Raw genomic sequence first — 25,279 nt, 5'->3', positions numbered from 1 at the left:
GAACATCTGAGGCAGCAGGCCCAGGGTACACAACCATATGTCCACCTCATTCCAAGAACACTCTCCCAGAATCTGCCGCTTGTGATGTGGAAATCCAGAAATGCACAGCAGCCTTCACTTTAGTCACGGAGTGTCTGGGTGCTGCTGAGAGATGTCAGATGTCAGCACATGTGCTCCGCGTCTCCAGCCCAGCCTACCCCTTCTCCAGCTGCTTTTAGGTTCTCATTCCCAGTGCTCCTCAGCGTCTCTGCTGTCTACATTTCCTGAACAGCTACTTGTCTCCAGGCCTCCTGGGCAGGTCTCACCCCTGTGTCTGTTCCACAGTGACGAGCAGGCCACTGGGACCTCTCCCGGCTTCCCCGATCCTGCAGCCAGCATCACCCCTCCTTCCTCCTCTGACCACAGGCCTCTTGTCTGGAAGGAGGGATCTGGACATTGTTTCGCAGGTACCCTTGTGAAAGCGAATCTGCCACAAGGGTTTAGCCACAGGGGTTTATTTGTTTGAGCCTATTTGTTTTTTGCTTTTCGGAGGCAATCTGGTTGTGATTTCAGCAGCAGGCTCTCTGTTTGGCTACTTTATCCATCCCTCCTCATTTTGCCATTTTCCCCAATTGCTGCTTTGCAGGCTGTCTCTGTTTGGGTTATTCCATCTAAAACATATACGTAACTTGAGCTCACACCCACACATAAGCATACTGACCAGGGGAAGAATTCCAGTGAGGTGTCTATCTGGATTTCATGGCTGCAAGATTTGTCATTAATAGTGATGCTTTGTTCTGACAGCCATGATTTATATCGCTTTCAGTTTTCCTTCCAACTCTTATTTTGTCCCACATTTTGCGTTTTGCAAGGTTCTTTCATTCAAGTCTATGTTTTCTGATTTGTATCTGCAAGTCTCTGCAATCCCCTTCTTCTGAAAAGCCAGGGGAAGAAAAACAATACCCAAGAACAGAACATGTGGTTAATCAACCAGATTCTAGGTAAAACTCAAATTTTTCAGTGAAATCGGACAAAATGCAAGGAACTCTCCCCTTGGGAAGGATCTCAAGCTAGCCAGGGGTGGAGGCTGTGAGTAATAGGTCCTTTCCCTCTCACTGGGTCTCTGTGAATAGTTTGACTGGGTGGATGTCGAACAGCCTCTCCCCTTTCATTCATATAGAACTTGGCCCTGTGGGGCTGGGTACAGAAACTCTCTGTTACCTAGATATTTTCAATACTGCATCTGAATGGTGCCTTGTTTTGGCTCTGACTTTTTTCCCCCACCTCCATTAACTCAGCTCCACAGGCGGAATCAGCACTTAATAAAACAACTATTGGCTGATGGTACGAGTCATGGGAGGCTTTAGAGCTCTTCTTGGCTTTGTTTTTCTAAAAAGTACCCATGACTGTAGCCAAGCAAATCAGCACATACTCATGGGCTTCCTTGGGAGAAATTGAAACAAGTTAGGCAACGGGGTGGAGAATCAGGCAGGGGGCCTCAAAGAAATTTAATAAACTCCGTGCTTTTCTTCTCTCTCTTTTTTTTTTTTTTGTGGGGGTATGTTTTCTTGAATAGGGCAGAAAGTTCTATGGGTATTTGTGGTAGACCAAACCTCTCTTCCATTGAGTTGAGATGTAGTTTAAAAAAAACAAAGGTTGGGACTTCCATGGCGATCCAGCGGTTAAGACTGCACTTCCAATGCAGGGGGTTCAGGTTCAATTCCTGGTCAAGGAACTAAGATCCTGCATGCTGTGTGGTGTGGTCAACAAATTTTGTTTTTAAAAAGGTAGCTGAGGGAAATGTGAGGAACCCCTCTAGAGTGGGTCACTGTGCTTGCACCTCTAGGGCTGACACAATTAAGAAATGGGTGATCCAGAGCTGGCCTCCATTTCTCTGTCTTCTTCCTTCTGGATTCAAATCCCACCTCTGCCACTTACTAGCTGTGTGTCCTTGTTCAGAGGGACCTTACTCCTCTCATCCAGTCCTCTAAAATGTAGATTAATAATACTGCCAATACTGTACAGTCATTGTTATAAAATAATAAGAGTAGGATAAGAACAATAGGATAACATGAGATAACAAACGTAAATGACTGAGCCAGGATTAGAACTAGGGTAGCATGGGTGAAAGATAACAGGCCTGATGACTGCGCTATACCACTGCCTGTAAAATGGGTGTTAAAAAGTCAGTGTGGTGCATGTTCCTTGCAGCACTATTCATAGTGGCCAAAAAGTGGAATTAAAGCCAGGTTGACTGGCTTTTTGCCTCATTCTTACATTACTAGGTACCATAATTTAGGCAAACTTAGGTTTTTATTGTAACTCATACAAATGTACCAATAACAAAACAATAATAATAACATTTAACACGTATGTGGTATACTGCAAGTAAGTGGCAGTCAGTGTTTAAATCTGACAGATTCAAGATTCACTCAGATAAATTTTTCTAACCACTAGACCTACTGCTCACACATAATTGGTCTGTTCTAAAAGTTCTTTTGTTTCTCTTGATGATTTTTATTTCTGATACAACCAATGTGTTATTTTTACATCCTTGCAAACAAGTTCATTACTATTCTATTGTTTTCTTCAAATAGTCATTAGCTTCCCACTTTTGTCCTAATATCAAAATGGGCCACAAAATACATTCATAATAAAATAAAAATGACAAGCATAGCTTTTGCATTCTGCCACCTTGTAATGAAGTCTGATCAAGTATCTTCACTGATATATTTTGACACCTTGAGGAAAGTGCTCCACTTGACTGTTATTTTTATCACCTCACCCCTGAGATCATGGCAAGAATATATTCCTCCCCTGGGCTTGCTGAAAATGTCCACAAGGAAATGTGTAAGTGGACTTTATAAACATCAGCACAAATGATAGATTCTGAACATAAAAATGGTGGCAGAATTGGTCGTTTCAGTGATGTGATCTGTTTACAAATTTATTGATTGAAGGAACAAGGTCAATATTTAACTCCATTTCATACTTCCAAAGAATCACAATACCACAGGAATAAAGCTGGAGTCTCACTGAACTGACAGGTTGATGATTTTAAAATAAAACAAAACAATTGATTTAGTCAAGCAATTAGCTTGAACTGCTCTTTTCATTTAAGGGAGCCCCTTTTTTGACTGAGATCACCAGTCAGTTCAGCCCACTTATAAATCTAAGACATGTAGTCCAAAAGGAAATGTATCTGAACCCCATTTTTTAAAAAATAACTTTATTTATTTATTATGGCTGTGCTGGGTCTTCACTGCTGCGTGGACTTTTCTCTAGTTGCCGTGAGCCGGGACTACTCTCTAGTTGCAGTGCGCGGGCTTCTCACTGTGGTGGTGGCTTCTCTTGCTGTGGAGCATGGGCTCTTAGATGTGCGGACTTCAGTAGTTGTGGCACATGGGTTCAGTAGTTGCAGCTCCCGGGCTCTAGAGCACAGGCTCAGTAGTTATGGCACATGGGCTTAGCTGCTACACAGCATGGGGAATCTTCCTGGACCAGGGATTGAACCTGTGTCCCCTGCATTGGCAGGCAAATGCTTTACCACTGAGCCACCACGGAAGCCTAATCCCATTATTTTTAAAGTGTCTGTTTTTATCCATTCTGATTTTCTTCTCACCTGAATATGTTTGGGAGTCTCAGGGAAGCAATCGCTTTGTAACTGAATCTGCTTAAGTGAGAAATATTGTATCTTCTCCCTATAACAAAAATAACATTTTGCTTGACTGTGTGCTTTACATCCATCATGAGGGAAATATTTCGGAGTGGCAGTTGAGTACATGGTTGAATCTGAAATGGCTTGGATCTCTCTGGGCTTGGTTCCCTCATCTGTAAACCATGATATTTATGTCACAGATTGTTATTAGGATTAAATACATTCAAACACATAAAGGGTTTAAAGATGTGCTGGAACTTGGTATAAGTTGGCTATTGTTTTCATGTTCCTAAGCACCATCCATCTAAGTTTTGTATTCTTATCCCTGTATTATAGTTAAAGGAAGTGAAGTTCAGAATGGTAAATAATTTGCCCAAGGTTTCACATACAGAGTGAGCAGCTGTCTTTCCCTCTCCAGATGCACTGTAGAAAGAATTAAGAACAGTTCTTTTTTTCTATATCTACCATCCTGAAATGATTAAGATTCAGGATAGTTGTGCTTGATTGGATGTTTATTTCCCCAGATGGTGAGTAAAGCATTACTGAATACATTTGAGGGCTGACTGGGAGAGAATATGTGGTGCTAGAAATTGATATTCTGGGAAAAAAACCCTGAGTGATTACATCCCTGTTATCCTAATAGTCTTCCTTAGAGGCATGTACATGACCACAGGTGTCAAAGCAGCACACCCTTCTTGACACATTTGACTTTCTTATTTCTACCATTTGATCTGTCTCTTACAATGAGTTTGTCTTCTGGGTTTTTACCAGTTATACTTTAGAGAATGATACCCCTTGACTCCCCAACCCCTTCAGCTTCATTAAGATGTCACCTTGTCTCCATCTCCTATGTGTAATGTTAGCTCATTCCTCAGCTGCTGACTCTGTCTTCTGACATTGATCTTCCGTTAAATTTTCCCCAACACTATTATTGTTGGCGTCATTAGGATCTTCAACATTGTTATAATTCCCTTGCATTTTCAATTTGTCTTTTCAAAACAAAATCAAGCATGGGTTATGTACTTTTGTGGAAAGCACTGAATCAAACGAGGTCAGCGTCTCACCGACATGAAAACTGAGAATCTTGTTCAAAAAGAAATTGGAAAGTGTTTCCATGAAGCGTCTCTTTTTGCAAAAGTCAAAGAGAAACACATGAGTTACCAGCCATGTATGGTTCTGTCCTTATGAATTCAAGGTACGTTAATATTTAGGTGGCATAGAATATTATTAAGAATAACAGGATGTCTCTAGCTTAAGCAGGAAATCATTTTTTTTAAATGTCAGAGCTCATTTTACAAAGAGATTGTAATTACAAAATAGTAATGGTTGATTCCAGTTTGGGGTTTGGAGGTGAATAAAGACAGCTTAGAGATTATAGGGGCTTCCTGTTTTGAATTTAGGAGAAGCCAAGACTTTTGCAGATCTTTTTAGATGTAATGTTTATGGAAGGCAAAGGATACCAACCCAGAATGTTGGATAGCGCAGTTAAATGTTGGTTTGGACATTCTAAGTAATTTAGACTATTGGACAGAATACTGAACTACTGTAGTTTTCCCTTCATTTCTTGCCTAAAAAGGGCAATAGTGAGAAAATGACTTTAAACAAAATATTCAACAAGTATTTATTAAAACCCTGTGGTACAAAAAAAAAAGCCTGCAGTACAAATAACATTCTGTAGAAGGCACTTATATCAGATCCAAGGAAGCAGAAGATGAAATACATGCTCCTGAGAATTTACTAGGGGACAGAAGAAAAAATAAAATTATAAACCTGAAGGAACCCAAGAGCAAGTCCCAAGTAATAGATGAATTAGTGGTATGCTCGTCCCCTGATAGACACATGGCTCACTTCCTCACCTCCTTTGAGTCTTACCCAAATGTCACCTTTTCAGTAAGAACTTCCCTAACCAATCTCTATATACATTGTACTAGCCACTCCACAAACCCTGTTTCTGTTTCTTTCCCCTGCTTTACTTTCTCTATCACCTTTTAGCTGATTACACAATTTATCATCTACCCTACCATGCCGCCCACCTCTAAGTGCAACCTTCATGAAAGCATGAGGGGCTGCCTTTTGTTCATTGCCAAATCCCTAGCAGACAATAGAGTACCTGGCAAAAATAGGTGTTCAAAAGACTTGCCTACACAAGTGTTTATTGACAACGTAGGCCAGACTACATATTACTGCTAAATTTTCTCAAAATAAGTAAACTTTAGCAGCATTATGGAGGAGAGGCTTCTTGGAAGAAGCAATGTGTGCCTTTCAACCCAAAGCAAATTGATTAAACATAAGTGATTACATCACGGGTTTTTGCGGGGTTCTAGACCAAACTCTGTGACCTAAACCAAGGTACTTAATTTTGGGTTTTGTGCATCTCTGAAGATGTTTATACCTGGGGCCAAGGACTTAAAAAAAAAAATAACCCAAAGAACACAAAACAAAGACTGACTTTGAGGACCGAATCACTGTGTTCTTTCCCTAGTCTCTCCTGGCTGAAACCGAAGCAGCAGGTATTCCAGGTGACACCGCACAACTACCGTCTTTGTTACCGTGACTTGCGCAGGGCAGGCCTGAAGTCAGTTTGTGATAAAAAGCTCCCTCCTACTTACAGTGGCTTCTCTGGGTTCTTCTGCTGCCCTCCAGCTATTCCAAGAGCCTCCTGGGGCAGCCATCCAAACCTGCCTGCTCCCAAAGTAAACCATACTCAAAAATCATGTCTTCCTGTCCTTTGCTCTCCAAGCAAAAAGGCTGCCTCCTCAGTCTCCTGCCAGTTAGGACTGCATCTGGATGAGCTAATTCCCTCTAGGGTGGGAATGACAGATTGTTGGCTGGGCTAACCTTCTTTTTTCCTCACCACCAAAGTGAGGCCTGATGCGAAAGGAGGAATTGGAAGGAAAGGAAACTTAAAATTGCCTAGACTCTGCCTGAACATTTAATATATTAAATTATTTCATCCACAACCAGGTAAATATTACTGTCTAAGGACCTAAAGTTCATGAGAGGTATAAATGGACTAAGTCCAAAATGTTCTGTGTTATCACATCACCGCACTGAATAAATGAGCCTAGAACTAGAAATCTGGATTCTGTAGCAGACTTCCAAGGCAGTATTTTGTATTCTGGGGTGTGAGGAAAAGAGTCCTTTGCTGCATCGTGCTCAGCTACCTTAACTCTGGCTGTGACCTTGAACAAGTCCTGTGAGTAAGTTACTTAAGTAAGTCCCTTGAGTAAGTTATTTAATCTCTCATACTTTCCATTCCCACAATTGAAAACTAGGGGATAGTACTAGTACCTGTTATTAGTCATTTATTGCTTATGGAAAATCACCTTGAAACTTAGATGCCTCAAACAACAATAGTCTTCCCTATGGGTCAGAAATTTGGGAGTAGCTCAGGGGTCTCTCATGAGGTTATAGTCAGATGACTGGGTTCTGCAGTCATCTAAAAGTCTCACTGGGGATGGAGAATACATTTCCAAAAAGGCTCACTCATGCAGCTGGCAAGTTGGTTCCTCTCCATATGGGCCTCTCCATAATGTTGCTTGAATGTCTTCACAAAATGGCAGCTGGCTTCACCCACAGCAAGCAATCCAAGAGACTAAGATGGAAGTCACAGTGATATTATGCCTCGATGACTTAGAAGTCACATCCTACCACCTCTGACATATTCTATTGGTCATTCAAGGCATCTCTAATTCAGTATGGGAGAGGACCATGGAGGGCCATCTTGGAGGCTTTTACAATAGTAACTACTCCACAGGATATGAGGAAGATTAAATGAAACAACCCATGTAAAACCTGGTACATAATAAACACTGAATAAATGGTAGCTATTATTACAAAATGCCTTAAGTGCTAAATGCCAACTCACATTAAGCCTGGTGCTGACTCTAAACTCTGCCCTGAGTTTAATTTTATTGGATTTTAACAAGAGGCTACCTTGTGAAAGGCTTAATCCCACATTAGAACCCAGTGGGAAGAATCCAATGGGAAAAAACCAGAAAGCCACACAGCTCAGGTGAAACAGCAGCAACAACAAACAACAGGACAACAAAATATTAAAAATAAAACAAAACCAAAAAACAAATACCAGTTCAATGAATGAATAAAGCAAACGACATCTGGGGGTCAGGCTCCTGAGACCCAAGGGCAGCTGGTCCGCCCTGGCAGGCTCAATAGCTCATCCAGGCTGGAAGCATCCGGAGTGGTTTGTTACTACCTTCTGAACAGCAACAACCAATGTGTCTCTAGCAACTTCCTTATCTTGCAGGTGTTATCACTTAAATAGTGTAGTGTCTTCCTAACTTGTATTCAGGGAAGCATTACCATACACACATACACACAAACTTTAATAGGTGGATCTCAAAAAAAGCTTCATGGTTCAATACATTTGAAAAGGCAGCCTATGAAATCCTATTTTGGAGACTTATGGTGCACATTTTATGTACTGTTCAAGACTCTAGGAAGCCCCATGGTTAAACAATTTAAAACTTAGAAGGCAAAAAAAAACCCCACACACACAAAACCCTGTTTAGTTAGATTTGACCAAGCATTTTGCAAATTCATTAGTGCACGACCCGCAATTTTTTTTTCCCATTGCAGGTGTAAGCCTCCTACTTGGAAGCATTGCCTGCTTCCTAGAGGCATGATCATGGGTCATTGAAACCTTTTGGCCCTTAGTAGCCCCATCTCTGGGTTTCCCTGGTAGCTCAGCTGGTAAAGAATCTGCTGCAATGCAGGAGACCCTTGTTCAATTCGTGGGTTGGGAAGTTCCCCCTGGAGAAGGGATAGGCTACCCACTCTAGTATTCTTGGTCTTCCCTGGTGGCTCAAACAATAAAGAATCTGTCTGCAGTGTGGGAAACCTGGGTTCAATCCTTGGGTTGGGAAGATCCCCTGGAGGAGGGCATGGCAACCCACTCCAGTATTCTTGCTGGGAAATCCCATGGACAGAGGAGCCTGGTGGGCTAGAGTCCATGGGGTCCCAAAGAGTTGGACACAACCGAGTAACTAAGAACACAGCACAGCACAACCCCATCACTATAATGTGGGTAATACAAACTTCACAGGGCTGTTGAGAAGATGAAATAATAAAGGTATCTCTCCTGATATCTGAGTCCCCCAGTAAGAGCTTGACCCTTTGAATTCCAAACCCAGCTCCACCACGAGGGATTTATTTGACCTTGATCAAGTTCCTTTTACTTCTCAGTCAGCTTTCTGGTCTGTAAAACAAGAATGAATGCATGCTAAGTCTCTTCAGTCAAGTCTGACTCTTTGCAACCCTACGGATGGTAGCCCACCAGGCTCCTCTGTCCATGAGATTCTCCAGGCAAGAATATTGGAGTGGATGGCCATGCCCTCCTCCAGGGGATCTTCCCAACCCAGGGATCAAACCTGTGTTTCTTCCGTCTCCTGCATTGGCAGGTGGCTTCTTTATTGCCACTTCTTTAGTGCCACTCGTAACTTTCACATGGGGAGAAAATAAAAGGGAGCACGTGACATGCTGAGCACTTGCTTGGCACACAGCTCGCTAGCTGTCTAGGTATCATCCTGACTGTTGTCGCTGGAGGTCACAGAGCCGGCGAGAGACAAAATCAGTTAATGAACCCTAGCCTGCCTGCCTCCGGGTACATGTGTTCAGCCTCTGTTGGGACATACACACAACAGACATGAGACACAGTCATTTTCAGAGTGGCTCTGGGAGCGGGTTCTGTCGGCAGTTAAAGACAAGTGGGTGGCAACGATTCCAGAGAGCTTCCAGAAGCCGTGGGGTTGCAGGAAGATATTTAAAGGAGGCAGGTGGCTGGGCAGATGGGGTGGCAGGGTTTACACACTCAGGACAGCCGGGACAACAGCTCAGAGGAGTGAGTGGCAGCGGCTGCAAGACGCCGGCTTTGCTGGAACAAAGCAGCAGGTGAGGGCCACAGAGAGTCCACACTCCAGGCACCCAGGGAGGGCTGAGGCAGAATAAAACCCTTGGCAGGGAGACGGCAGCCCCATTTGCCTTTTTCAATCAATCAACCAACAATTGAGGGACCAGCCCTGAAACAAAGGTCTCGCTCCCTCCCTCCCATGCAGCCTCCTTTCAAACATCAGATCATAGTCGAACTTTTGAGAACTCCTCCTCCCTCCTGAAGCCACGAGCAGTTGCACAGAAATTTATTTTTATTATTGAGCTCCTATTTCTGCTTTTGCCATCACCACAGATCAGTTTGGGTTTTGTCTCCCAGCCAAGGGCTTTTCATATTTTCCAGATCACTCAAAAGTCTATATGTGCTGCCTGGAGCAGGTTTAAGGAACAATCTGAGATTTCTTTCTGAATAAGCAGTTATTTGTACTTTGTTTTGCTTTTCTTAGTTACTGAAGAGAAACAGTGACATAAAGAAAGCACTGGTAACAGCGTTGAGCAGCACAAATGTCAGTGGTAGTGACTTTCAAACAAATAGTCACATTGTCAGGCACACAAGGGTCTCATTGAGGAAATCTGTGCAGTGACTGCTAACGGGGTTTAACACTTTAGGCACAATGTAATCAAGGAAAGAACTGTAAACTTTGCACAGAGTGACCTGGAAGGGACTAAAAGGAAATGCTAACTCAAGATCCCAGCGTACATTTTCAGACCAATCACAGTATGTTGGGGGTGGGGGGCGGGGGGCGGGGGAAGAGCCTGATAGAGTGAAATGTTGTTTATGGGGAAATGGGGAACATTCCCTAATTATTGCAATGATTATGGTAAATCTAGTTACATTCTGTTTCATTCTCTATTTTAATAATTTTAATTATGGTTCTACACAAAGCCAAGAAGTTTTGTTAAATGAGATGTACAAAGCATTTTACCACTTTGCAATATTTTTCTTTTAAAGGTTATTATTGTAAAGAACATAGAATTCCTTTAGCAGAAATTTAAGTAAATACCTAGAACTCCCATCAGCCCCTTCCCAGAGCCTTTGGCATATAACAATGTGGGCAAAATTTGTCTGTCCTGCCTCCCTACTCAGGGTTGCCAAATTTAGCAAATAAAAACACAGGATGTCTAGTTAAATTTGAATTTCAGACAAACTATGAACAATTTTTTTAGTATAAGTATGTTCCAAACATTGTTCAGGACCTACTAAAAAGTTATTTGTTGTTTAAATTTAACTGGAGATCCTGTATTTAATTTGACCACATCAATCCAATTGACTATAGATGTCTAGGTTTATTTCTGGACTCTGTTCTCTATCTGATCTCTGTATCTGTCTTCATATATATACTACATAGTCTTGGGATTACTGCAGCTTTGTAATGAGTTTTGAAATGGGTCTGAGTCTTCCAAATTTGTTGTTTTTTAAAAGATTATTTTGGCTAAAAGTGCTATTCTGGGCCCTTTCTATTTCAACATGAATTTTAGGACCAGACTGACAATTCCTGCAGAAAAATCAGTTGTCATTTTCATAGAGATTGCATTGAATCTGTAGATTATCTTGAGGAGTATTGCCATATATATGTATTTTTAAATATGTTTATTTGGCTGCGCTGGATCTTTAGTTGCGGCACGTGGGATCTAGTTCCCTGACCAGGAACCAAACTCAGAGCCCTTGCATTGGGAGTGTGCACTCTGAGCCACTGGACCACCAGGGAAGTCCTTGCCATCTTTATCATCTTAAATTTTCCAATCCATGAAAATAGGCTGTTTTTCTATTAATTTGGTTTTTCATTTATTTCATGCTCTGTAGTTTCCAGTGCACAAGTCTTATACTTCTTTTGTTAAACTTATTCCTCAGTAATTTTTTCTTTTCGATGGTGTTGTAAATAGCATTTTCTTAATTTCATTTTCAGACTGTTGATTTCTAGCATATAAAAATAAAATTTATTTTGGTATACTATAATATTTAAGAGTGTAAGTTTGAAAACCTATTGTTCTAGTGAAATATAATTCACATTCTGATTGTCTGCTACCAGGACATTAACTTCTCTGTGACTTTCGTTAGCCTGGCTCTTGGGGAAAATGCTGCTGGCACTGGCCAAGGGACCATAAACATAAAGCCTGTTAGATTGTGGGCTCAGGTACACCCACAGAAGTGGAAGAGGCAAGAACCCTACAGGCAGATGTGGTGCCCTTCAGTACTGTAACTGCCAGGCTCTCTCACAGGACTTCAAACTCTCCGAGAGCTGTAACAAGATCTTCTATACAATTCTCTCTCAGAAGCAGGCACCAGTTTGGTGTTTGCTTTAAGTATTTTGTCAGACTCATTGACTAAGTGGAGAGGAGAAAAATGGAACTGCTCAGGGGACAGAGCTCAATGCGATCTTATCTTGCTGAGGGGCCTCACAGCCTACTGTCAGATTTGGCTCATCCACACTCACCCTGTTCATAAAAAGAGATGTCTGTAAGGCTGTAAAGTACTATCTATTATCTGTAGGACATACTGTAATATTTTTATTGCAGTCACTTCATAGTATCTTTTTAAAATATGTGGTACAGCAAAATGTCCCTTATTATTCTTGTTCAAGATTCTCTTGACAATTTTTGAATTTTTATTTTTTAGTATCCTTTTCATTACTGGGTCCTTAAGTGGGATTTTGACTGGATTCAACTACATTTTTATATTAACTTGGGAAGGATTTGTATTTTCATAATTTTTTTCTAATCCAAGATTTTGGTATGTCTCTCCATTTATTCAAAACATGTTTTATTTCCTTCAATTAAATTTTATAAATGTGTTCATATACATTCTAGACTTCCCTTGTTAAATTTATTCATGACACTATTTTTAAAGAATTTATTTTGCAATTTCTATGTATAACTCTATTTCTAATATGCAGAGAAGTTACTGTTTTTTAAAAAATACTTATCTTAGCAGGCACTAAGGAAAACAGTATGGAGTTTCCTTAAAAAACTAAAACTATAACTACTATATGATCCAGTAATTCTACTCCTCGGTATGTGTCAGGAACAAACAAAAACTCTAATTTGAAAAGACACATGTACCCCAATGTTCATAGCAGCACTATTTATAACAGCCAAGACAGGGAAATAGCCCAAGTGCCCATCAACAGATGACTGGCTTAAGAAGATATGGTATATATATATATATATATATATATATATATATATATATATCTCCAGTGGAATATTACGTGGTCTTAGAATTAAAAAAATACTGCCATTTGTAACAACATGGATGGACCTAGAGAACATCATGCTTAGTGAAGTAAGTCAGAGAAAGATAAATACTATATGATAGCACTTAAATGTGGAAAAGAAAAGATAATATAAGTGAATCTATGTACAAAACAGAAAGAGACTCCCAGACAGAAAACAGACTTATGGTTACCAAAGAGGGATGGAGGGGACAAATTTGGAGTATGAGATTAACAGATACAAACTATTATACATAAAATAGATAAGCAACAAGAATTTACCGTGTAACACAATGAATTACATTCAATATCTTGTAATAACCTATAAAAGAATATAATCTGAAAAAAACAGTGGAATCACTATGTGGCACACCTGAAACTAACACAATATTATAAGTCAACTATACTTAAATTTTTTAAAATTTATCTCACATTCAGTCACTCTACCAGTTATGGTAGAGTGGTTTTAATATTTTGAGTCATTTGGGATTTCCAGGCATAGAAGTATATTATATGTAAACAAAAATATTAATAAATTTGCCTTTTCTTTTTCATGATTTGAAATTCTCATTTGCTTTTCCTGTCTTATTTCATAGTAGAACCTCCCAAATAATGCTAAGTGATAGGGGTGACATTTGTTTACCTATTACTGAAGTCAAGAGTATTTGCTTTTGAAAATTTTGTAGCCAAAACAAACTTTAATACCAAACAGGAAAGTAAACTATATCATTTTAGGGATACAGCAACAACTATATCTATATGTAGAATTAATATAATGCATTGATGCCTTTGAACTGTGGTGCTGGAGAAGACTCTTGAGAGTCCCTTGGACAGCAAGGAGATCAAACCAGTCAATCCTAAAGGAAATCAACTCTGAATATTCATTGGAAGGACTGATGCTGAAGCTGAAACTCCAATATTTCGGCCACGTGATGCAAAGCACCAACTCATTGGAAAAGATCCTGATGCTGGGAAAGATTGAGGACAGGAGGAGAAGGGGGCGATAGAGGATGAGATGGTTGGATGGCATCACCGAATCAGTGGACCTGAGTTTGAGCATACTTCAGGAGATAGTGAAGGACAGGGAAGCCTGGCATGCTGCAGCTCATGGGGGTGCAAAGAGTCAGACACAACTTAGTGACTGAACAACAACAAAATTGATGAATAGATATAGATAGATAGATAGATAATACTGAATAACTCCTTGAATGCAGAGTAAGCTTGAGTCTCCAACAGAGACTTGGAGGAATTTTTCATCCCTTAAATTCTTAAAAGAAGTGATGGGAGAGAGGAGCCAGAAAGAATCTGATATATCCAAGATGGCAGATTAAGAGTTCAAAGATTAGGAACAGCTGGGGAGAACAAGAGACCACAGAACAGAGAGCAGGATTTTCTTGGGAAAAAGCCAAAAACACCAACTGGGAGGTGACCACTAAGTCAAAACAGTTTAATACAGAAGCCAGAGAGGGAATATGAAGCTCTGATTGGAAAGAATCTTGAAGATTAATCGAAAGTCTTGACAAGCAGCTTCTACAACAGTTTTTCAAACTTTCAAAATACAACTTGTCATCTTCCTATTGGTGTAGTAGAGTTCTTTGCCTAGCACAGTGTTTTGTATACAGTTGGTCATTAAAAAAATTTTTGTTCTTGAATTAATAGACAAGGAGACCATATGTAAAATAGATAGCCAATGGGAATTTGCTGTATGGCTCAGGAAACTCAAACAGGGGCTCTGAATCAACCTAGAGGGGTGGGATGGGGAGGGAGGTGGGAGGCGGGTTCAAAAGGGAGAGGATATGTGTATACCTATGGCTGACTCATGTTGAGGTTTGACAGAAAACAATAAAATTCTGTAAAGCAATTATCTTTCAGTAAAAAAATAAATTAATTAAAAGAAATAGACAAGGAGAGAGAAAAACAATAGCACTTCAAAAGCCAAAGAAAAAGTGACAATATCTAAATGCCAAAAGACTTTTGAAAGGTCTTTAATAAAGCATTTTATTAAGCTAGAATGCATAAAGAAAAGAGTACAAATTATCTAGCTCAATAAATTATTACATCCAACTAACCACCACTGAAAATAAGAACTTGAGTATCACCAGTTCCCCAGAAGTTCCCTTTAAGCCCCCTCCTAGCCACTACCCCCTCTATGGGTACTCACAAAACAGCACAGATTTTAGCTGTTTTTAGACTTTGTATAAATAAAATCACATACTATGTACTTTGTGTGTGTGTGTATGTGAACATAAGAAGTATGTATTTTTTTGTATCTGGCTTCTTTTGTTCAACATTGTATTTCTGAGATTCCTCCATGATATTGCAATATGTAGCAATAATTCCTTTATTCTCACTGCTATATAATAATTGATTGTATGAACATATCACAGTTTATTTATCTAATCTATTGTTGATGGGCATTAGGGATGTTTCCAGATTGGAAGTATTAATAGCGATGCTGTGAACATTTTACTACATGACTTTTGATGAACATATATAAGTTTCTATAGAGTGTTCATCAGGGAATGGAATTGCCTGGTCACAGACATTTGTGTTTTCAGCTTTAATAGATATTTTTAGACAGTTTTCTAAGTAGTTATACCAATTTGTGTTCCTACTAACAATATAAAGGAGATCCAGTCACTCTAGATCCTTGGAATCCTGGTTTGTCTCTTATATTTTAAACATTCTGGTGGATATATAATAGTATTGCATTGTAGTTTTAATCTGCATTTTCCTGATAACTAATGAGATTAAGTGGTGACTTTTTTGGTTGCAAAATTAAATCATGTCCATGGTAAAATACCCGACAATACAACAGTATAAAAAATAAAGTCAGTGGTATCAGTTTCCTGGTCTCAGAAATTAAGGCTATAGAGTGTAGACACAAGTCTTCTCAAAGCAGAGTTCATGGAACTCTGTGTTTCCACAGACATATTCTTCTAAGTCCACACATTTTCTTTACAAAATGAAATTTTGTGGTTACATTTTTGAGATAAACTAAAATATTGTTGTAAGTATTATTTCAATCATCTGAATGACCAGCTTCTAGCCAAGTATTGCCAACCAATGTAGGTACCTTTATTTACTATTATATTTGATTGCCATGATGCCAAGTCAAGGACTAAGAGAAACAGAATAGAGGCAAAGCTAGTAGGTTGGCTCCAATTGCAGACTCAGTGACATCAGGTGCACTGTAGGAATACAGGTTTTTATGTGGTTTGAACAGAGAAGAATAGTGGAAGAACAACATTATCACAGTAGTGAGAAGCCAAATAAAAAGAATCTAATGAGGGAATTCCCTGATGGCCCAGTGGTTAGGACTCTGAGCTTTCACCGCTGGGCTGGGGTTCTGTCCTGGGCTGAGGATCTAAATCCCTCTCACAATGACGCCAGAAAGGCTGCAAGGATGTAGACCATAGAGTTTGTTTCTGTAGGTTTAAATAGTTTTGATTTAATGTAGTTTTTAAACTTGCCTCCAGTTCTATCACTGCATATGTAAGAATTATAAGCATAAGGAGCTTATAAAGACTTTCTGGTTGTACATTTTAAAGTCACATTCTTTGAAACTGACTTAAATCAATAATAAATTTTTATTCCCTATCGGAGTTACATACATTGCGCAAGTCTGAGAAACAGTAACCTAATAGGTAACTTCATGCAGAATTTCTAAGCGAGGGCCATCATGATGGGAAAATATCAGGACAAACAATCAAACAGGACTTTGGCTGCAGAATATCAGCTTTTAACTTGAATGTGGATTTAAGAGTCATTGTTTTTCTAATCTGAAGGCAGACTGAATGATTCATAAAACTGAGCATATCAGAATGACTAGAGAATTTCCGTGGTAGTCCAGTTGTTAAGACTGTGCTCCCAATGCAGGAAGCACAAGTTCCATCCCTGCTTGTGGAACTAAGATCCCACATACCACACAGTGCTGTACTTTACTTTCTTTTAAAAACAAAAAAGTAAAAGTAAAACAAAATGTTATAGGTACAAAGAAAGAAAAAGATGGCTTACAAACTAGGCTGGTTTTGCTTCCTCTACCACATTTGAACTGCGCCTGTTCCTTCTCTAGAGATTGACAATAATATGAAACTTGCATGTTTGTTGTAATGATTATATTTAACATATTTAAAGCATCTGAGGAATATTACTGGTGTTTAATGACAGCCACTGATATTACAGGGACATTTGACCTGTAGGTTTTTGGGCAGGTTCCATGAGCTTTATATCATGATTAAGTTCTTTCCACACTTAGGAAAATATTCTAAACTGTGTTACTAAATATTATACATACAACCAAAGCAGTATCTGCCAGTGCCATTATAGCAAAATACAAACAAAACAAAGTGAAAACTATTAAGAGTCTAATTCACTGAATTTTTTTCAACTTCTCCTGATCAGTTAAATTTTTTAAAGCAGGTATTTTAACTGTCAACATTGGAAGTATTTCTGAAGTCTGCCAATCCACTTTTTTTTTTACTGAAGTATAGCTGATTTACAATGTTGTGCCAATCTCAACTGTCCAGCAGAGTGATTCAGTTATACGCATATAAACATTTTTTATGTTCTTTTCTATTATGGTTTTTCACAGGATATTGAATATGGCTCATTGTGCTATATATTAGGACTCTTTAGACAGTAAAATTTTGTGGATTTGCCTTAACATCAATGGTCAGACTAAAATTATTGTCATGTGAATGTCTATTTGGGTATGGGGCTTCCCCGATAGCTCAGTTGGTAAAGAATCCACCTGCAATGCAGGAGCCCCCAGTTTGATTCTTGGGTCGGGAAGCTCTGCTGGAGAAGGGATAGGCTACCCACTCCAGTATTCTTGGGCTTCCCTTGTGGCTCAGCTGGTAAAGAATCTTCCTGCAATGCAGGAGACCTGGGTTCGAACCCTAGGTTAGGAAAATCCCGTGGAGAAGCGAAAGGCTACCCATTCCAGTATTCTGGACTGGAGAATTGCATGGACTGTATAGTCCATGGGGTCACAAAGAGCTGGACATGACTGAGCGACTTTCACTTTCATGTGGGTATAAATGTATAAAACATACATGAAATTGAGCTAAATCTACATTGACTTCGACTCATAAACTGGAAGTTTATTTTTGTATTTATGAAAATCTTAACACCTGTTTGCTTTGTTGTGATAAATAATTTTTATTCTATAATTGGAATATAATGGGGGATTCTTGTCCTTCTGAGTTTAGATAAAGTAATCATATTTGAAATAGTTACAAAGTCTAAAACAATATTAGTACAAAATGATGGTAATCATATCTAAAGAATTTAGAAGTTTGCGTTACTTATAAAGCCCATCTTCCCCCTTATTAGTAAAAAGAACACTGAGCAACAAGGTTGGGGGACATGCCTAATTGTGTCTTCTCTGAGCTTCAGAATCTGTCCAGGTCTCCCCTACTTCTACTGCAACCTTCTTGAGGCACATCACCCTGCACCCAGACAAGAGCAATAGTATCTCAGTTGGTTTATTTGTGTCCACTCCAGCTCCTTCTAACCCACTCTGCATACAATGTGTCAGCTTGTTGTTGTTCAGTTGCTAAGTCGTGTCCAACTCTTCAGGATCCTATGAAGTGCAGAATGCCAGGCTTCCCTGTCCATCACCATCTCCCGGAGTTTGCCCAAGTTCATGTCCACTGAATCGCTGATACCATCCAACCTCTGATCTTATCCTCTGTTGCCCTCTTCTCTTCCACCTTCAGTCTTTCCCAGCATCAGGGTCTTTTCCAATGAAAAGTGTCAGATTGGCCTTTCATAACTACAAATCAAATCAAGTCACTGCCTGCTTAAGACTATTCCTGACCTGTCCCAGGCTTCTTTCTCCCACCTCTAATCACACCATTATTCTCCTGCTCACTGTGCTGCAGCTTCATTGGCTTTCTTTCTTCAAATCCTCCAAATGCATCTCTATTTTAGGGTCCTAGCACTTACTGCCCTTGGCACCACCTCATTTGAACCTCAGCTGTCCCTTCTCTAAACTAGAGACTGATAATAATCCAGAACTTCACGCTTGCTCTAAGAATAATATTTAACATATTTAAAGCACAGGGTGGGGTGGGGTGGGGAGGGAAAGAAGAAGGAGGAGAAGAAAGAGCAAGGGGCAGGAAGGTGGGGGAAGTAGAAGAGAAGAAAGGGAAGTTCTCTGCCTAGTCCTCTGCCTAGAACGCTCTGTTCCACAATCTGTGCACAGTTCCTTCTCTAACTCTTCAGAGAAGTCTTCCCTCCCCATACATGCCATCATCCTGTGTCCAATGCCCTGTTTTATTTTCTTTAAAGCACTCAACAGTCTGATTTCATCTTTATATTTATTGGGTAATTAGTTTATGCTATAGCATCTCTCCCCACAGAATGTAAGCTGAAGGAGTCCCATGTTACTCAGTGTGCAACATGATACCTATACAAAGAAGTCTTTCAATAACGTTGCTTGACTAAAAGAATGAACGAGTGAATGAATACCCAGCTTCAGAAATCATCTATGATCTGGCTTCTGAGTAATGGAGTGTGTGTTTGTTGTGTGCGCTCAGTCATTCAGTCATATCCGACTCTTTGCAACCCCGTGGACTATAGCCAGCCAGGCTCTTCTGTCCATGGAATTTTCCAGACGAGATCACTGGCGCGGGTTGCCATTTCCTCCTCTAGGGGATCTTCCTGACTCAGGGATCAAACCTGTGTCTACTGTGTCTCTTGCATTTGCAGGTGGATTCTTTACCACCGTGCTACCTGGGAACCTCTAGCAAGTACTGAACCTTCTGGCACTTCAGTTTCCCTTAGGAATAATTAGTAAGCTGAATTGATCATTAATGGCACTTCTTGTTTTATACTGGCCAAAAAGTTCATTTGAGTTTTTCTGTAACATCAAAATTTCCATGGTTCATATTCAAATATTATTTCCACCTTCCCTTCCTTTTCTTCTCTCTTCTCCTCCTTCTCCTTCACTTTTTTCTTTACTATCTCCCTCCCTTCATCCTTCCCTCCTTCTGTCAGCAACAGCCCTCTCTCGGATCCATGAATAATTCTAAACCATATGGAGATATTTTATGCATAAACACAGACGTCTCAAGGATGTATGGTCTCTAGACAGCGAATTGTCCTCACAATTGTAGTGTTTCATTTTCCTTGCCTAGCTAACCCCATCAAAACCACACCCTCTGCTGCCAAACCACAGCCCTACTCTGACTTTGGAAATAAAAATGGAATAGAAGGATCCCTGGCTTCTAAGGGGGAAAAAATGCTGCACAAATTTTAACTAGTATGGTGCTTCTGGAGAAATCAGGGTGCAACTGACAGGACTGATTACAACTTTATAAATTTCCTAATATAATAAATTCCATGAGACTGATACCAAATTTTAAATGCCACCAGAGACAATCCCTAAATTGCTTTTTCTAGGCCATATCTAATTACAGTGACTATCCTTGTACATGCTTAACTTTTAACCACTTAGTTTATGATATGCTATTGATATGCTATTAATAGAAATATACACTAAAAACAATATAGTGATGATTAGATAGTAATGTTATGTATTAAAACTTACATCATTCCTTATTTAAGATCCTGTGAAAAACGGTCTCAGGAAATGAAACAGGGAATTTCTTCCATGTCTAGAACAACTGAAGTCATTATCAACTGCAAAGACATTTTAATTTGCTTATAAATGCATGTCTACAAACCAAGTTTTTAAAGTTTAAAACCACATGATGGCTTAGATAAACAGCATTTATGAACTGGAAGAACTCTGTGACCTTCATTTAACACATGAGGAAACTGAAACTCAGAGAGCTCAAACGACTAGACCAAGGTCACAGACCCCATTAGTGCTGGAGCTGGAACAAAACCTCTGGTCTCCTGGTTTCATGCTTTTCTCATCACCCCAAGCTGCAGTTTCTTGCAACTTTCAATCATTATGTGCCAACTCATCACAGAACACGGTAGGTTGGAATATAAATTATCAGTCTATCAACTGAGAAACCACTTGAGGAATTATAGTAGTCATATTGCTGTTACAGTACTTCTTAATATTCACTTGAATTTATGTGTCTGGTTCTTTAAAAAGTGTTACTTGTATTAACCTACTTAATCCCCAACTAGCCCTATGGGTGGGTGGGTATGGGAGGATAGTCACTTTTCTAAGCCTTTTACATCTAATAAATCATATAATCCTCAAAACTACCCTACAAAGTAGTATTATTACTCCTATTTTACAGGTGAGGAAACTGAGTCTTAAAGTGATAGAGTCATGCTCAAGTTCAAACATACCCTTTAAAGCAATACATATGCTACCTCTCTCTGCTATACCACTACTCATTAGTTTCTACTTTCCCATCACCAAACATTAGAATAACAAGTAGTTTTAACTTGAGTTTCTTCTCCCTGCATTCACCTAGCTTCTCTGTATTAGCTGGCACTAGAGATATGGAATTGGCAACCCACTCCAGTACTCTTGCCTGGAAAATCCCATGAAGGGAGGAGCGTAGTAGGCCAAAGCCCATGGGGTCGCAAAGAGTTGGACACGACTGAGTGACCTCACACACACATACAGAGATATTTAAAGACAGAGGAACCAGAAAGGACAGAAGACCATCTACAACCTGAATAAATTAGACAATAGATTTTATTATGTCATTAGCAACACTTCAACTTGAACAGGTATGGCTACAGCCCATGAAAGTAAGTTTTCTGCATATGGTGACCTAGTATAAAAACATAATCTGTGAATTACTAAGTGAGCTAGATTTTTTCTGCAAGAAGGAGCATAGACATGTTAGTGTTACCTCAGTTAGTAGGGAAGTCTGTGGTAAGAATACATGAAGAGGTGAGAAATCCCAGGAAACAGTCTCAGTGGCTACAGTAGGGGCCTCAGGGGGTATCATTCAGGTTTTTTCAGGTTGCAGTAGTAGCTCTAGTCATTCAACAGCAGCAAAAGCTGTCCACCATTTTCACGACTTGGCTTCTCTGCTGGTTTCCTATCTCTCAACCTACTTACTATCAATTGACTTTTCTGTATTCACCTCTCCTACCTCTTTCTCCTGCCTCTCTCTGCTCTAGGTCTCTCTTATGTCTCTATTTACCACCTCCTTTTCTTTTTTTCCCTTTAGGGCTCACAAACCCCATGACAAAGAGAGAATCTGAGCTGGGACATGAGCAGGTCTATTGGTGCATCAAGTAGACGGTATTTCCATTAGAGTGCTCACATCAAGTCATCTCAAAATCTATGGAGGGCTGCCTTCCTACTCACCATACCCTCCCAGAGAAACATCTGTACGTCCATTGGCTGCTTCCAAGGTAACAGGATCATACAGAACAAAGCAAGCATGGACCTATATGTTTAGAAGGGAACTTTGAGCATGATGAGCAATTTGTATGGCTTGTCTGGTACAAATACAGATCCTCTTCCATGTGCTGGTGGCACTAATCGGGACAAAAGCTCTTGCTGAAAAAAAAAATTATTTAGCTTTTAAGGGTAGAAACCAAAACATAAAGGGTCATTGCTGAATATTCTCTCATTTTAGATTTCAGCTACAGCTCTATTTTTAGCTATGGCATACTCAGAATTGGATACCATAAATTCTTTTAATGCTCTTGATCTTCAACTCTCTTTCTTGTTAAATCTATAGTGAAACTTTTAGCTGACTCAGGATACAAACCCAGAGGCTCTGATAATTCTGACATTTTTAAATGGCCAAACAATGGAGGTTTCTGAAGTTGTTTCATTGATGGTGTTGACCTATAAGGGGATGAAAATAGCAGTACCTTGCAATTGCAGACCAATTTGTATTTTTGAAGTGCTCCTCACTGAAATGCCACTCTTTTCTTACTCCTTTGTACTTTCCTAGGGCACTGACTTTGCCAAACCACAAATGAAATCCCTCACATCACCATCCTCCCCTTTTCTTGGTTTCCTGAATCCACTTGATTGCTCTTTTCTCCAATCTCACCAGGACTACTCCTTGCCTATGTTGCTTATGCATGACACATCTTGCATAGTTAAATTTTTACTTGCTTATCATGTAAGTTTCTTGAGGGCAGAGAAAATGAGCCATCTAAAACAGTATCTTGCATATAAAAGGTATGAAAAAAATAGAGGAGGGGAATGCATGGGAAAAGGCATGATTTTGCCCACTTATAGATGAGGAAAAAAACAACATACCATTTGGGAATTGAGGAAGATATTGCACTAACTTGTGGTAGCCTTAAACCAAGGTGCAGAAGCAAAGAAAGAAACACTTTAAAAGTATTAATAGAAGCATAAGAGACTGGCAAAGAGTAAAATGAGAAAGAAGAGGCAAGAATGAGAAGAGACAGAAAAGGAAGAGAAGAAGGCTGAGATGAATGGATAAGCAGCAAAGAGGAGTTTTTGTTTGTTTTTAAGAGAGTGAGGTGGGAGATAAAGCCAGAAGAAAAAGGCAGAAAAGCATTTTTATAATCTCCTTAGGAAAATGCTTTATGTTGACTGGAAGAGCTAATTTGGACTTTGGGAAGTAGGAAAAAAATGAGGAAGGCACCATCTTTTAGTCAAAGGTAAGAGAACTGAAAAAAGTACATAGAGGACAAAGGGGAAGAAGAGAGGGAAGTGGTTGGTCCTTTTTTTGGTTATTAAAATTATTCCACACAAAATCAGTTTTCGAGAATTTTGCAAAATCAAAGGGAAAAAAGAAAACCGCAATGAAAGGAACTTAAGTTCCTGCGATGCCTTGAGTCAGAAATTCTGTGCAGTTTGTATAACTGTAGGCAAAACTTCTAAAGCATATGCTTAAATTCTCTGTCAACAGATAAGAACTTTTCAGCCAGTTTAAACCAAAACTTTCAAATGACTGTCTAATCTAGCAAAGTCTTATGACCATTCCAGGTTTGACATCAGAATCTTGCCCATTATGCAAAGTATCAGAGAAAAATCAGTTCTAATTTGATTTAACTTAGAAACTAAATAAAGATGTACAACATCTTCTGTTGGCTTTTAGGATACCTTTCTCATTCAGTTTTCCTCTTTCCACTCTGACTGCTGCTTTTGAGTTTCCATGCCCAGTCCTCCAATTTTACTCTTTCATTTTACTCTGTACCTCTCTTTTATAATATATCTTGGTTTATGGTAGACAAAGCTGATATAACAAATAGACCCAAATATGTCATTAGTCAGTCATCAGGAACTATTTCCTACTCATCCATTCATCCATCACATGCTCATTTGTGTGACTATGTAATCCTATGAACTGTAGCCTGCAAGGCTGCTCTGTCCATGGGATTTTCCAGGCAAGAATACTGAAATGGGTTGCCATTTCCTTCTCCAGGAGATCTTCCCAACACAGGGATTGAATCCACACTTCTAAGCTAGTGTACAGGTTGTCAGGGCAACTTTCCTCCACACATTTAGGGGGACTGGCTCCTCTCCGTATACTGCTCTCCACAGCCATCCCTTCTACTTAGATGCCCTTGGCCAGACTTCAGACACACGACCATACCCCACAGCAAATTGAGTTCAGCTGTCTACCTGGACAAAGAAGCAAACAACAGGTTGTGGGGGAGGGGGAGAAGCAGTCTCTGTCACAGTATCACCTACCACAGTTACCATTTAACATCTATATGTACAATTACATCATTCATGTCTGTTTCCTCCATCAGATTTTTAAGCTCTGTTAGAGCGACTGAGCAACTTCACTTTCACTTTTCCCTTTCATGCACTGGAGAAGGAAATGGCAACCCACTCCAGTATTCTTGCCTGGAGAATCCCAGGGATGGCGGAGCCTGGTGGGCTGCCGTCTATGGGGTCGCACAGAGTCGGACACGACTGAAGCGACTTAGCAGCAGCAGCAGAGCAGATAAACATTTTTGTTCACAACTGGGTCTCAACAAACCTCTAAATACATCTGTTGAATTAATCAGTAAATTCTTATTAATCTAGATCTCTAGCATACAACAGCCTCTTAACTGACCTGTCGCCCCTCTTGGCCCCCTCCATAGCAAAGCCTTTTGTAGTGATCTTCCAAAACTATATACCTGCTCCTACCATTTCCTCCACTTTAAAACTTCAACAGTCTTTCATTGCCCCCGTATCTCTTTATTTTGCCATGTAATTCCCTTCCTTCCTTCTCTCTTTCCACATTCCTTCCCATCATAGATGCACACACCCTCACTCACTCTCTCACACATACTGTCTGCCTTTCCAGTCCAGTCACAAACACTGACACTTCTCCCCAACGCACCGTGGCCCTCCCTGGCTAACTGCTCACTGCCCTCAAGTCTCAGCTTAGTTTATCATTTTATTGAGGATCTCCCTTAGCCCTCAAGATGGTGTTGGTGCCCTTACTCTATGCTCCCATAGCCCTCTGCCTACTCTGCTACTGCTAAGTCGCTTCAGTCGTGTCCGACTCTGTGCGACCCCATAGACGGCAGCCCACCAGGCTCCGCCGTCCCTGGGATTCTCCAGGCAAGAATACTGGAGTGGGTTGCCATTTCCTTCTTGCCTACTCTAGGGGGTATTTTATGGTTTGAAATTATCAAGTGC

At 40.0% G+C, this 25,279-nt stretch overlaps 1 protein-coding gene across 6 annotated transcripts in view; it reads left to right on the top strand.

Moving 5' to 3' along the window:
- Nucleotides 1–25,279, top strand: part of RBPJ (recombination signal binding protein for immunoglobulin kappa J region) — a 228,212-nt gene that overhangs the window by 53,957 nt on the left and 148,976 nt on the right. For 2 of the 6 annotated variants that reach the window (XM_081532868.1, XM_081534083.1), the window contains exon 2: nucleotides 21,876–22,062. The exons of the other annotated variants lie outside the window; for them this stretch is intronic. In XM_081532868.1, the coding sequence (XP_081388994.1) occupies nucleotides 21,992–22,062 (71 nt within the window). In that variant the 5' untranslated portion in view covers nucleotides 21,876–21,991. The remainder of the gene's footprint in view (nucleotides 1–21,875; nucleotides 22,063–25,279) is intronic. 6 annotated transcript variants of the gene reach the window in all.

Source organism: Giraffa tippelskirchi, chromosome 1 (genome assembly GCF_054371585.1).
Source record: "Giraffa tippelskirchi isolate mGirTip1 chromosome 1, T2T-mGirTip1v1.2.pri, whole genome shotgun sequence".
NCBI classification, from domain to species: domain Eukaryota; kingdom Metazoa; phylum Chordata; class Mammalia; order Artiodactyla; family Giraffidae; genus Giraffa; species Giraffa tippelskirchi.
The sequence above is the reverse complement of the archived record's forward strand: the minus strand, read 5'-3'. Positions and strand labels throughout refer to the sequence as shown.